Source organism: Neoarius graeffei, chromosome 27 (assembly GCF_027579695.1).
Source record: "Neoarius graeffei isolate fNeoGra1 chromosome 27, fNeoGra1.pri, whole genome shotgun sequence".
NCBI lineage: Eukaryota > Metazoa > Chordata > Actinopteri > Siluriformes > Ariidae > Neoarius > Neoarius graeffei.
This window is the reverse complement of record NC_083595.1, coordinates 30,098,050-30,112,830: the sequence shown is the minus strand read 5'-3', so window position 1 is coordinate 30,112,830 and position 14,781 is coordinate 30,098,050. Positions and strand designations below refer to the sequence as shown.

The 14,781-nt window shown below is 42.6% G+C and overlaps 1 protein-coding gene across 2 annotated transcripts in view; it reads right to left on the bottom strand.

Annotated features, from left to right (window-relative positions):
* myo1ea (myosin IEa) overlaps positions 1-11,289 on the bottom strand; it is a 117,480-nt gene extending 106,191 nt beyond the window's left edge. For both annotated transcript variants that reach the window (XM_060911924.1, XM_060911925.1), the window contains exon 1: positions 11,040-11,289. In XM_060911924.1, coding sequence (XP_060767907.1) covers positions 11,040-11,042 — 3 coding nt within the window. In that variant the 5' untranslated portion in view covers positions 11,043-11,289. The remainder of the gene's footprint in view (positions 1-11,039) is intronic.
* Between the last annotated feature and the right edge of the window lie 3,492 nt (positions 11,290-14,781).

Here is a 14,781-nt window from a genome sequence, read left to right as displayed (position 1 = left end):
CAGGGGTTGGCTGGAGTGGCTCGCTGTGGCCTGGAGTGCCCTGTGTGCGCGCATGTGTTGCTGATGATTAAGGGAAAAGTAAACAGGTTGCACTTAGGAATGCTGCCGGTTTAAGGCCCTTACACACAGCCAGCAGGAACTGGGTGCTGCCAAAGTGTGAGGAACGCTGCAACACCCCTCAGAAAACTCCCTTTTACAAAGCCTCTCAGTCCGCCTGTTTACACATGGGCATGTACGGCATATTTTATAGTTTTTCCTCCTCCAACACACCCGAATCATCTCCTTAGTTAATTGTTCAAGTATTTATGAGTCAAATCAAGTGTGCAAGAGCAAAGAGAACACAAATACCATATTAAGCTTGGGAAACATTTTTACTTAGTTGTTTGGTTCTTGACATAATATGGATTACTACAGTTGTGGAATAGGGCTGTTTACTGTATTTTTATTATTTACCTGTTTGATCTCAAACCCATTAAGAAGGCAAGAAATTAATCCACTAATTAACGTTTGACGAGGCACCTGTTAATTGAAAAGTATTCCAGGTGATGACCTCATCAAGCTGGTTAAGATAACGCCAATAGTGTGCAAAGCATCATCAAGATAAGCGCTGGCTACTTTGGAGAATCTAAGATATGAAAATACATTTTATTTGTTAACACCTTTTTGTTTACCACATAATTAACAACTATTCCATGAAAACGAGTCGTACATGAGCTGATAGCCGACGATGCACGTAGCACTAAGTCGGCTATAAGCCATGTACAATGAGACTGAGTGGAATAATTGTTTTATTATATTCATATTTCACTGGATTTTGAGAAACAGAGAATTTCTGAAAATGCTGGGTCTGCAACTATTGTAAAGGCTTTGTTATTAGGCGGACTTCTTAAAAACCTATCGATGGCTGCACAAATTGACTTTAGTGTTGTGTTTTTTTGGAGAACGTGTCGTCTCGCTGTCATGCCGAGGTATAGAATAGCTTTAGACATTTATTTAATTCTTACTTGGATATTTCAGTGATGTCATTTTTAAACTTCTTTGAGCTTTTGAACTAGTCTAAAAATAAATAAATAAATAAATAAATAAATTTTAAAAGGAGCAGTCCACCGTACTTCCATAATGAAATATGTTCTTTTCTGAATTGAGACGAGCTGATCCGTACCTCTCCGAGCTTTGCGCGACCTCCCAGTCAGTCAGACGCGCTGTTACTCCTGTTTACTCCTGTTAGCAATGTAGCTAGGCTCAGTATGGCCAACGGTATTTTTTGGGGCATTTACTCCTGAGTGCAGGTATCAATGCGCTGTCGAAGCGCGCAGAAGGTGTTAGTACGCCTGTCATTATAGTGCAGACTTTCCATAGCATAGAAAATCGCCACGTTTCAATTTGTGTAACTGAACTTTGTTTCATGTCACTGGTCATATAAACCTATGTAAACAGGAAAAACGTGGAAGAGTTTGGTCGCATCTAACTACAGCCCCAAAAAATGCCGTTGGCCATACTGAGCCTAGCTACATTGCTAACAGGAGTAAACAGGAGTAACAGCGCGTCTGACTGACTGGGAGGTTGCGCAAAGCTCGGAGAGGTACGGATCAGCTCGTCTCAATTCAGAAAAGAACATATTTCATTATGGAAGTACGGTGGACTGTTCCTTTAATGCTTAAAGATGAAGAATGTAAACAAACCGGCGAAATGACAATAGCAATTTTTGAAAAATGCTGTAATAATAATGCTTGAAAAAAAAAAAGATATGTTCTTACCATAGAATACTTTCTTTCCATATTTTGTTGCTTCCCCCAAGTCGAGTTTTTATTTCATCCTCCGTTGGTTCACGCACCGCCTGTTTTTCTCTACTCACGATACATGAGCTGATAGCCTAGTAGTAGAGTACACTACCGTTCAAAAGTTTGGGGTCACCCAGACAATTTTATGCTTTCCATGAAAAGTCACACTTATTTCCCACCATAAGTTGTAAAATGAATAGAAAATATAGTCAAGACATTTTTCTGGCCATTTTGAGCATTTAATCGACCCCACAAATGTGATGCTCCAGAAACTCAATCTGCTCAAAGGAAGGTCAGTTTTATAGCTTCTCTAAAGAGCTAAACTGTTTTCAGCTGTGCTAACATGATTGTACAAGGGTTTTCTAATCATCCATTAGCCTTCTGAGGCAATGAGCAAACACATTGTACCATTAGAACACTGGAGTGAGAGTTGCTGGAAATGGGCCTCTATACACCTATGGAGATATTGCACCAAAAACCAGACATTTGCAGCTAGAATAGTCATTTACCACATTAGTAATGTATAGAGTGGATTTCTGATTAGTTTAAAGTGATCTTCATTGAAAAGAACAGTGCTTTTCTTTCAAAAATAAGGACATTTCAAAGTGACCCCAAACTTTTGAACGGTAGTGTAGCCAATCAGAGCGCACGATTGTTCATATCCAGTGAATGTGGATAGAATAATTCCACATATATTTCATATTTCTGATGTCTTCAGTATCATTTTACAATGTAGAAAATAGTCAAAATACCAAAAATCCTATGAACGAGTAGGGGTGTAGAAATTTTTGACTGATACATATACAGACAGACAGAGAAAATAAGAAAAAAAAATGACAAACTGTAAAAACTAGAAAGACAGAAAGAGATCTTTCTAATAATAAAATGAGGTCTTTTGCCATGTGCATTTAAAACATTCCCTCATCACTTTCTGACTCATGATTTTAATCTAGATCCTCCATCATCGGTGAAATGTGACCTCTACAGTGTAATCACACTGATCCTTTCTGCTGCATTGCTCCTGGAATTGCTGACAAGTAGGGAAAACATGGCGCTGTGAAAAATTACTCAAGCTCGTCCGTCACTGACTGCTGAGCCACACACTGCTGTAAGAGTCTCCAGGTGGGATGACAATGAATCATTTTCCTGGTGAGAAGACATTTTAATCAATACACAATGACAGAATGTGTGTATCTGGCTCTTGTGGTAAGCTCCAATTTTTCACACAGCCCTATGATCAGACTTCCTAAAGGAAGTGATGCAGGATGTCTATTGTTAGTGTGGCTCATAGTGAGCTGTCCAGAGGTGGCCTGGTGATTAGGAGGCATTAAGGAACTTAACAAATGTGGAACACAGAGATTCGACACCAAGCTCAAGGGCTACAAGGTCACTCGGCTTAATATTACGTTACATGGCATCAGATCAGTTATTTATTTAAACTCCTTCCAGACATGCAAACATCACAAAATCATTCATAGTAGCCTTTAAAACCAAGAATCTGTAAATTAATCCTATAATCCAATAGGTTGAACATTTTCAGGTCTTTGGCGTTATTGGAAAGCTGCTTCTTGTGCTTGATGGAGGTCTTAACGCGAGTCAGCACATGCGAATCCAGCCCTGATGTACTGTTGCGATTGAGGTCATAATGTGAAATGTGCGAAAACACAAAAACAGCAGTTTTATGTTTGTGTGGAAATGAATAGAATGAGGATTTGTTCTGTAGCACACACAGGCTGGATTCTCTCTCGAGACTTAACCATAATATTTCCTTCTTAGTGCTGACAAGGAACAATGATCATGACATTGTTTGGTGTTCAGAGGTTAAAGACACAATAGCAAGATCTAATCTTATTTTTAGCTTGAGTAAGGTCAGACATAATGCATTCAGAAATTATTTTATTATATTAACAATATATTATGTCATATACTGTTGCGTTACTAACCAGAATGTGTCATATACAGTCCTGTGCAAAAGTCTTAGTCAACTGGGCTGGAGTGTGGAACAGGAGATATTGAGGGGGGCAAAAACTATTCTTTTAGCTATTTCTGTTTCTTTTAAATACTTGATAACATTTTTGGGGGTTTTGTTTTTGAGTCGAGTTTTTATTTTGCCCTTGGTTGGTTCAGCAACACGCTCCGCCGTTTTGTTTTTCTCTACTCATGGTATATGAGTTGATAGCCTTGAAGTAGAGTAGCCAATCAAAGCGCACGATTGCTCATATCCAGTGAAGGTGTGTGTATAGTGTGGATAGAATAATATCATAAAGCACTAATATGTAGATTTAGGCACTGCCTAAAAATGGAGCTCCCATCTGTTTCTGGGTTGTAGAATTTTCTTATATCATAGCTAGCCTCTTTTATTTTATTTCTTTACTGGTTAACACTGGCCACTAGGCGGTGTTTACGACTGGTAATTACTAACACTGGCCACTAGGCGGTGTTTACGACTGGCAATTACTAACACTGGCCACTAGGCGGTGTTTACGACTGGCAATTACTAACACTGGCCACTAGGCGGTGTGCACGACTGGCAATTACTAACACTGGCCACTAGGCGGTGTGCACGACTGGCAATTACTAACACTGGCCACTAGGCAGTGTGCACGACTGGCAATTACTAACACTGGCCACTAGGCGGTGTGCACGACTGGCAATTACTAACACTGGCCACTAGGCGGTGTGCACGACTGGCAATTACTAACACTGGTATAGTAGCAGGCACGCACAGGACCAAAACCATCAGAATACAACTTGATGGGTTTCTTTATGTATCCACACTCTATGCCTATGGGGCTCCGCTCACACGGGCCGAGCTCCGCTATTGCCCACTTGAATTCTTTAGTTACATACTCCTTTAAGAAAAGCAATGTGTCATCATATCTGTGCTATGTTTCACCCTCAAGCTATTTTAGTAACTTTTTCATCGTTTTACATTTTTTTGGCAATACAAAACCATTTTCCCCTCAACGCAGCCAACGTCAGCTTAGTTTTTCCACAACCGCTGTATGAAACAGCATTCAAAGCTTTCTACCAGCTGACAACCAAAACACCACAACTCTCAAACCAAACAATGGCAATTTCTATACACAGGAGAGGGAAGGGGGATGGTACAAAGGAACCGCTTGCAGATGAATCTCTAAAATAACGTATCAGGATTTCTGTCGTGCAACTTCATTCCAGAGTTCATCGGATCAAGTTTGAACATCTGGAATGATGTAAAGAATAATGGTGTTGCTAAACATGCAGAAATTCAATCTGTCACATGACTACTAGTATCTTCATCAGACATCAAAGGTGCACACCCTCAATATGAAGTCATAGTTTAGTCCATGTGATCCTCTACAAATCTGGGACCAAACTTCTGGTTGTAAGGATGAAGCTGGATTCCTGCAAGTGTGCATTCTAAATTTGAAACCTTGATGCACCAGTAAGGTAGAGATGCAAATCAGTTGAGGTATTTCAGATACAAGATTGTACATCCTATGAACTGTGGGTAAACAGAGAAGGGTTTTTTTTCCCCTATCACAAGCCAAGACACAGAACAACCTTAAGAAATGTTGCAAAAAATCAAGCTGGTCACAAAGTTCTGGCTGGTTGAAGATCCAGAGCTGCATTCCTCCAAGAGCAACACCTTTCCCTGAAGAAAAGCTCCTCTGGAGGATACATCCAAAGCTTAAATTGTGTTTTTTTACGTGATTTTTTTTCATTTGAATCGAGCATACGCCAACCATTGAAGAACTACAGTGCAGTAAATAACAGTTGCAAGATCATGTCTTTAACTTCTCTGTCTCTAGAAGAAGCACTAAGGCTGCACCGCTGTCCAAAATGAGACAGCGAGAATACAGACCATATACCATTTCTGTTATTCCATTATGAAACATGGGGTTTTATGGTTTGGCTAGAGTGAATGCTAACATAATCTCTTCCAGAATATGGCTAGCTTGTCTTAAAACAGAAGTACAGCAGCAGAGTAAAAGCTGTGCAGGAAAATGCCATGAAATACGAAATCTCCATTTTAGGACAGAGCACATTATGGAGAACATTATGGATACGCAGTGTGGAACTGGAGAATGCAGGGGAAAGTTAGTGGCTTTTCATCAGAGAAGAACTAAAAATGCATACTTAAGTATTTGTTGTAGTCTATTTATGGTTTCATTTTTAAAAATAAGTTTTAAAACCCGGTAGGACAATAATGGTTTGAGTCCAAAAAAGAAAAACGCTAGGCTTGAATTCAACCTGATTCATCAGATATCCAGGAAGCTCGCTGAAGCCTGGAACAGTTTTAGGGAAGAAGACCAAGGAAAATTTACATAATTGATCAAAATGGGGGCGGCACAATGGTGTAGTGGTTAGCACTGTTGCGTCAGAGCAAGAAGGTTCGGGTTCGAGCCCAGTGGCTGAGGGCCTTTCTGTATGGAGTTTGCATGTTCTCCCTGTGTCTGCGTGGGTTTCCTCTGGGTGCTCCGGTTTCCTCCACAGTCCAAAGACATGAAGGTTAGGCTAATGCCGCTTTTCCACTACAAACGCGGCTGAGTCGGGTTGAGCCATGCCGGGCTGAGTTGAGCTGAGTGGGGCTGTTGGAGTTGCATTTTGACTACAACCGCGCTGAACCGTGCTGGCTGGAAGTGGGTGGACACATTGGGTGGAGTTAGCGAAAGTGGGTGGACGTCACCTGATGTCGTTAAGCAGCGCAAACAGTGACATCAGTGAGCTTTTAAGCGGTAGTCTCACGACCCGAATAGTAAACAATAAACATGGAGGACATGGAGTCGTTAGTGTTGCTGGTCTTGGTGCTGTGGCTTGTTGTCACCGACAACGCGGACAGATACTGGCAAGAGCGTATAGATGAGGCGAGGCGCATAAGGCTTCAGAAATTCTCGTAATTCGTAATTATTCTTCTTCTGGGTTTACGGTGTTTACAGATCCCAGCGTGCTCGCGGGGCGTGTGTGGGCATGTGAGGACACTCCTCCTCACCAATCAGTGCACAGGGGAGTGTCTGCTCACGCCCCCAGCCTCACTCGGCTCGGTTTGGCTCGCTTCAGCCCCACTCCAAAACGATGCGAGTTTTAGGGGCTAAGCAGGGCTGAAGCGAGCTGAGTCGTGCTGTTCTTTGGTAGTCGAAACGCGAGCCGTGTCGGGCTGAAGCGAGCTGAAGTGAGCTGAAAAAGGGTAGTGGACAAGGGCCATAATTGGTGGCTCTAAATTGACCGTAGGTGTGAATGGTTGTGTATTTCTAAGTGTCAGCCCTGCGATGACCTGGCAACTTGTCCAGGGTGTACCCTGCCTCTCACCCATAGTCAGCTGGGATAGGCTCGAGTTTGCCTGCACAGGCCAAGCGGTTACGGATAATGGATGGATGAATGAATGATCAAAATGGTTGCAAAAAAAAGAGAGCATCTCAGCTCTTGGGCTTCATGAACACCACAGCTCAGATACAGAGGCTGAATTCCTCTGTAGTCTCTTGGTAGAACAAGGCAGAGAGCAAAATCTAAGTTTTGAATGTGTGTGTGTGTGTGTGTGTGTGTGTGTGTGTGTGTGTGTGTGTGTGTGTGTGTGTGTGTGTGTGTGTGTGTGTTGTGCATTGTCGGGAGATGGGGGAGCCCTCCCCACTGGAGCTCTTAATGCAAAACATATGCTGTCATACTAACCTACTATTCAGTATCCGGAGAAAGACACAGAGAGGCAGAAAAAGAAGAATTAGAAAACAACGCGCAAACCTTTTTTTAACTTGCTGTCCCAGACAGTCCATGTGACTGCCGTTTTTTATGCACCAAACAGTAAATCTATCACAGTCTGACCCACATTTGCCTTTTAGGCAGAAAGAAAAAAAGCACAAGGAGACTGGCATTGGTTTAGTTGAAGTCTATAACCTTCACGCACGGTTATCTGCACCCCTGTGAAGGTCATATTCATCTTAAGCTCTGTACGTAGATGTGGATCTCATCTCTCAATGACGCCTCACTGTATCCAAGGAATACTTCTGGTTTTGTAAAACAAAGCCAAATGAATGAATGAATATGAACAATATGCTGCGTTTGAACGTCGAGAAGTCTTGTGTTTGGAAAAACTCTGTCTGATCCTCAGTTCATCACAGACGCAGCAGATCCGTCAGTGATGTGGGAGCTGGATTTATACTAGATGTGGATGCTAAGCGTTACCTCCTAGTTGGAAGTCTACTCCATTTCCTTTGGGTTTCCATCATCAAAATGAGGACTTTTGTGGAGGAGACGCCGATGCAAAACTGTAGTCAAAACAATAATATCTCAAAACTCTTCTGAGTCACTGGAACAAAGAAGTGTAGTTCTCTGAATGAACTCTACAAACCTGATTAGCCTCTTTGGGAGAAAAAAATAAAAAATAAAACATTCTTTCCATCACCATGCAGAGAACACCACTGTCACTTTCAGCTTTTCTGTCATGTCGTTAATTATGTTCAAAGAAACATCTTATACACAGAAAGGCAGAGATGTTACTTAAGATGATGTAAACAGTTCACACCTAGACAGGTGTACAGTGCATTAGTGATGCATCACTTAACCAGGCTTGTTTTATGAGCGCAAACCTGAAGGAAAAACCAGTTCTGCAGGTGGCCAAGCTCTTAAAGCAACCGCACGGAGGTGACGGATGGACTGGATTAACCTGCCCTGTGGTGAGTGCAGAGAGACTAAAAGTAGAAATACAGTAGCAATGGAGAAGAGAAGTGCAGAATGAGATGCTCTGGAGCTGGAGTCTTTTGTCATAGTGACGTGATCAGAAAGAATAAAGGCTGTATGCAATATTATGTATATATAATTAAATATTATTATACATACAGGACACTTTTTCCATGGAATAAAAACATCTATGCCCTTCTAGTGGGTTTATTGATCGCATGCAATATTGTTATCGTATCGCTTATCCTCCATGCATTACGCCACTCTCCCCAATGGAGAATGGGTGTGCAATATTGTTACAATGTTGCACGTTGTCAAGACAACATGACATCACATGTCAGAGACGTAAACCTTCCGCGCTAGCAAGCGACTGTGACAGTTTGTAAATAAACATGGCCGCCAGGTTTGCTTCATCAAGATTTTGAGAGAATCGCTCCATTGTGTGTAGTTGTCGATATTGATTTTAAAAGTAACTAAGTAAATTACACAGGGAAAATAATAATAATAATAATAATAATAATAATAATATTCCGCTTGACTGTGCTAGCGTTGGCCTTCGCTAACACTACACTGGCTGGAAGGTAATTAGACTGCCGCGCTAACAGTACTGAGTCACGGGTAAGCTAGCATCAGCCTTCATTAACACTACTACTATGCCGGGTGGAAGCTAACTGGATTGCCGCGCTAACAGCACCGAGTCGCGGGTAAGCTACCGTCGGCCTTCACTAATGCTACTACTATGCCGGGTGGAAGCTAACTGGATTGCCACGCTACCAGCATTGAGTCATGGGTAAGCTAGAGTTGGCCTTCGAGAATGCTGATATGAAGAGTATGTATAATAATAATAATAATAATGGCTTTTTTTCATGCTCTATCAGATATATTCCATTCAGCTAGCATGATACTGAACGAGTTGAAGACGAGTTCAACATCATGCTAGCTGAATGCAATATATCTGATAGAGCATGAAAAAAAGCCATTATTATTATTATTATTATTATTATTATTATTATGCATTCCTTTTGGGTGTTCAACACGTCTTTCTCTTTCAAAATCTTCCATATTTAATGAAGCAAACCTGGCGGTCATGTTTGTTTACAGATTGTCACAGTCGCTCGCTAGCATGGAAGTTTTACATCTCCGACATGTGACGTCATGTTGTCTTGACAACCATGCAATATCATAAACTATATTGAATGCTCATTCTCCATTGGGTAGAGTGACGTAATACACGTAGGACAAGTGATATGCTAAGAATACCGCATGCTGTCAAAACAAATGAATGACACCCGCTAGAAGGGAATAAAACGTTTTTATTCCATCGAAAAAGTGTCCTGTATGGATGATAATTATGGATATTATGTCTCTGTAGGTAACGCTGACCTGCATTTAGCCTACATATATTACACATTCCTAAAATGGGCCAAGAAACCAATGCAGATGTTTTGTGAATAACTCGACTCCATGTAGCCTTGCACATTGAACAGACAGTCTTTCTAGCCTACTCTAGTTCTAGTTACCAGAACTGGACAGAAGGACTGAGGTCCTTTCTTGGTCATCTTCTGTTCTATCTGTAAACAAAAAGCCAACCAAATAAAAAAGCATGGTGAACAAGTTATGCTCTTAGAGACACATTTATTTTGAGATGTGTGAGATTTGAATTTGGTAAAACAGCTTTTAGTGATAGATCTCCATCGTCATGGACTGACTTAGAGAAACAAAGAACGTAATCAGGGCTACTGACTGGAAGGTCGATGGATTGAGTCCCAGTTCAGCCAGTCTTCCACTGTTGAACGTTTGCCCAACGGTCTTAACCCTATCCACATCGACCCCACTTCGAAGATGTCAAAGAAGAGAGCACAAGATCTCTTTTTAAGCTATTTACATGAGAAGTGTTGGAGTATGATACGATTTCTCCTTTTCCATTATTTTGCAGTGTTGTTGTTGTCCCGTGTCTCACTGTTGTCTTTAGGTAACTTTGGTGCTGACCTCTTAACCATGGCTCTCTTTTTGTCTTAATATAACGATTGTCAAAAAACAAAAACAAAGGCAATCAGAGTATACTCTCTGTTCGAGATCATATTAGGAATAAGAAACAGGGAGTAGAGAGGCAAGTGAAGCAAGGCACAATAGCAAACCTGACACCAAGTCTATGGCTTTTTCTTTCTCCACAGAACTGGGTACTGAATTCAGTACGACACCTCAATGGTCCATTCAGTGATCCTGAAACGCTCACATCCCCATCCTCATTCCCAAACACTATCCCAGTTTTGGTCATTTGGAGAGTGAAGTAGTGGAAAAATAAACATCGGATTTATTGAAAAAAGTCAGCCATTCAGGTTTAACCTGTCTGTGTACCTGATTACTGAACAATTAATAAACAATCATGGTCATGTGGCTTGTTAGTTCAAGGTTCATCTCTGAGAAATAAAAAAAATAAATAAAAACAAACAAATAAATCAAAGAATGATGTATTTTTTATACACACAGAATTATACAAAACAGAAAGATATTACTGTGCCAGATGTTTCCTTTGCCAGATTCAGAGCACAAAGTGAAAGACACACAGGCAGGTGAGTGTGAAAGGTAGGAAAGGTAACTCACCATAGTTACAGCTGTTTATACAGAGACACCTTATACACCAGTTCGTGTTGTTACTTGGACTTCACAGAGTATCCTTTGTCTGTGTCCTTGTCGCATAAACACAACTCCTCTGAGTGTCTGGATGTGTGTGTAGTCGAAGCTGAAGGAAAATCCTCTAAAGCCCGTGAAAATGCGTCTGAGTTTGTCCTCAGAGATCCATCTCGAGCAGCAGAGTTACTAACGCTGGGCTGTATCTCAGAGACAGACAGACAGAGAGAGAGAGAGAGAGAGAGAGAGAGAGTCACTTCACCACATTGCGCACTGAATGCACATGACGTGACCAGTCCATACATGGTAACGCGCTGCAGCCGACCGACCAATAGGAGGCGCTGTTGTTTTGTATTGATATGAAACACAGACCCGAAGTGTTCAATGGAATAATTAAAGGAAGACACACGGGGGGAGAGAAATCCGTGTATTATTTTCAACAGTAGAAGAAGAAACACAATAAATCTTTGCCTTTTGATATTCTGATATCTGCTAGCTGATGTTCATATAAGGTTTTTTTTTTACTGGATCTTTTAAAAAAAAATACATATAGTGAACACATCTGTGTATGCAAACGAGGCTTCTTATGCATAAATATTCACACATTCGCAAATTTAATCAAACCAAAAAATCTAGGTTTTTGTGTTGTTAGAAATAAATTATTTTCACTGTGAAGATACACTGTAAACAGAGAGTAAACATGATCTATCTATCTATCTATCTATCTATCTATCTATCTATCTATCTATCTATCTATCTATCTATCTATCTAACGCACAGTATGTCTCTGTCATACATACAGTATGTCCATCTCTCTGTGTTATACACGGCATGTCTCTCTCTCTCTCTGTCTTATACACGGTATGTCCATCTCTCTGTGTTATACACGGTTTGTCCATCTCTCTGTGTTATACACAGCATGTCCTTCTCTCTGTCTTTTACATGTCATGTCTCTCTCTCTGTCTTATACACAGTATGTCCATCTCTCTGTGTTGTACACGGCATGTCCATCTCTCTGTGTTGTACACGGCATGTCCATCTCTCTGTGTTGTACACGGCATGTCCATCTCTCTGTCTTGTACACGGCATGTCCATCTCTCTGTCTTGTACACGGCATGTCCATCTCTTTGTCTTGTACACGGCATGTCCATCTCTCTGTCTTGTACACGGCATGTCCATCTCCCTGTCTTGTACACGGTATGTCCATCTCTCTGTCTTATACACGGAATGTCCATCTCTCTGTGTTATACACGGCATGTCCATCTCTCTGTCTTGTACACGGCATGTCCATCTCTCTCTGTTATACACGGCATGTCCAGCTCTCTGTCTTGTACACGGCATGTCCATCTCTCTGTCTTGTACACGGCACGTCCATCTCTCTGTGTTATACACGGCATGTTCATCTCTCTGTCTTGTACACGGCATGTCCATCTCTCTGTGTTATACACGGCATGTTCATCTCTCTGTCTTGTACACGGCATGTCCATCTCTCTGTCTTGTACACGGCATGTCCATCTCTCTGTCTTATACATGGCATGTCCATCTCTCTGTCTTGTACACGGCATGTCCATCTCTCTGTGTTATACACGTCATGTCCATCTCTCTGTGTTATACAAGCTATGTCCATCTCTCTGTATTGTACATGGCATGTCCATCTCTTTGTGTTGTACACGGCATGTCCATCTCGGTAGGCCCTCATTAATGATGTCCTGAGGGACTACCTTAATGGTTTTTTTTTTGTTTGTTTGTTTATCTGGATTTTTCCCCCCGCTCCCTTGATGAACACCGCATCCACATCAGGCAGGTCCTTCAGCAACTCCTGGAAAATAAACTTTTTGTTAAGGCCAAGAAATGTGAGTTCCATAGGAGTTCTGTCTCCTTTCTGGGTTTCATTATCTCCCCCACACAGATTCAGATGGACCCCCTGAAACTCAAGGCAGTTGCTGACTGGCCCACCCCGTCCTCTCAGTGAACTCCAGCGGTTTCTTGGGTTTGAGAATTTCTACAGGCGATTCATCAGGAACTTTAGTACGGTGGCTGGGCCCCTCATGGCTCTAACTTCCACCAAGGTCCCTTTCAGCTGGGAGGAAGGGGCCGAGAAAGCATTCTCCGAGCTCAAACGAAGGTTCACATCAGCACCTATACTCACCATTCCAGATCCGTCCCAGCAGTTTGTGGTTGAGGTCGATGCTTCGGAGTCAGGGGTGGGGGCCATATTGTCCCAAAGATTGGCTAGTGACAAGCTTTATCCTTGCTCCTTCTTCTCTCATCGGCTTTCCCCCTCTGAGAGAAACTATGACATTGGCAATAGGGAACTGTTGGCCATTAAACTGGCCTTGGAAGAATGGAGACATTGGTTGGAGGGGTCAGACCTTCCCTTCATCATATGGACAGATCACAAGAACCTCAAATACCTCAGGACTGCCAAGCACCTCAATTCTCGTCAGGCCCGATGGTCTCTTCTTTTCTCACTTCAAGTTCACACTTTCCTTCTGCCCAGGTTCTAAGAATGGTAAGCCCAATGCCTTGTCCAGAATGTTTTCTCCCCTCCAGGAGGACTCTACCTCCCCTGAGACCATCCTTCCTCCATGGTGCCTGGTAGGAGCCACTCTGTTAGAGGTGGAAACCCTGGTCCAGAAGGCCCATGAGCAGGACCCAGTAATGCAGCTCCTAACCTTCATTGTTTCTGTGCGGGCAAAGGTGTTGCAGTGGGGTCACAGTTCCAGAATGGCATGCCACCCAGGAGCAGCCCAGACTCTGGCACTTATCTGACAACATTTTTGGTGACCATCCATCAAGGAGGATGTCCAGAGGTTTGTGGCAGCTTGCAACATCTGTGCCAGGAACAAGACTGGCAACAGACCCCCTGCCAGCCTGCTGAGACCCCTTCCTGTTCCCCATCGGCCCTGGTAACACATAGCCCTGGATTTCGTCACAGGACTCCCTAATTCAGGTGCCAATACTTGTATCCTCACTGTTGTCGACTGTTTTTCTAAAGCTGTTCATTTTATCCCTCTGCCTAAACTTCCCACCACCAAGGAGACTGCCGAATTGCTGACACTCCATGTTTTCTGTCTACACGGACTCCCCTCAGACATCGTATCAGACTGTGGACCCCAGTTCTCTGCCCAATTCTGGAAGGCTTTCTGTAAACTCATTGGTGCTTCTCGCAGTCTATCTTCAGATTTTCACCCTCAGACCAATGGACAGACGGAATGGGCCAACCAGGAGCTGGAAGTGGCTCTCAGGTGCATAGTGTCCAAGGATGCTGCCTCCTGGAGCAAGACCCTTCCTTGGATAGAGTATGCTCACAACTCCTTACCCATCTCTGCTACAGGTCTTTCCCCCTTCCAGTGCTCTCTGGGTTACCAGCCACCACTCTTCCCTGTCCAAGAAGTCATCGCCGTGCCCTCTGCCCATATGTTTGTGCGCCGCTTCAGGAGAACATGGGTATTGACCAGAAAAAAGCTCCTATGTTCTGTCAAGATGTTTAAAGATCAAACTGACAAACACCACTCGGCAGCTCCCATCTATCGGGTGGGGCAGCAGGTAATGCTCGCCACTTGCCCCTCAAGACAATCTTCTGCAAATTGGCTCCCAGATTCATAGGACCTTTTCCCGTCTCCAAGGTAACTAATCCCTGCTCTGTAAGACTATCTCTGCCCGTAACCATGCACCATATTCACCCAACTTTCCATGTCTCCCAAGTCAAACT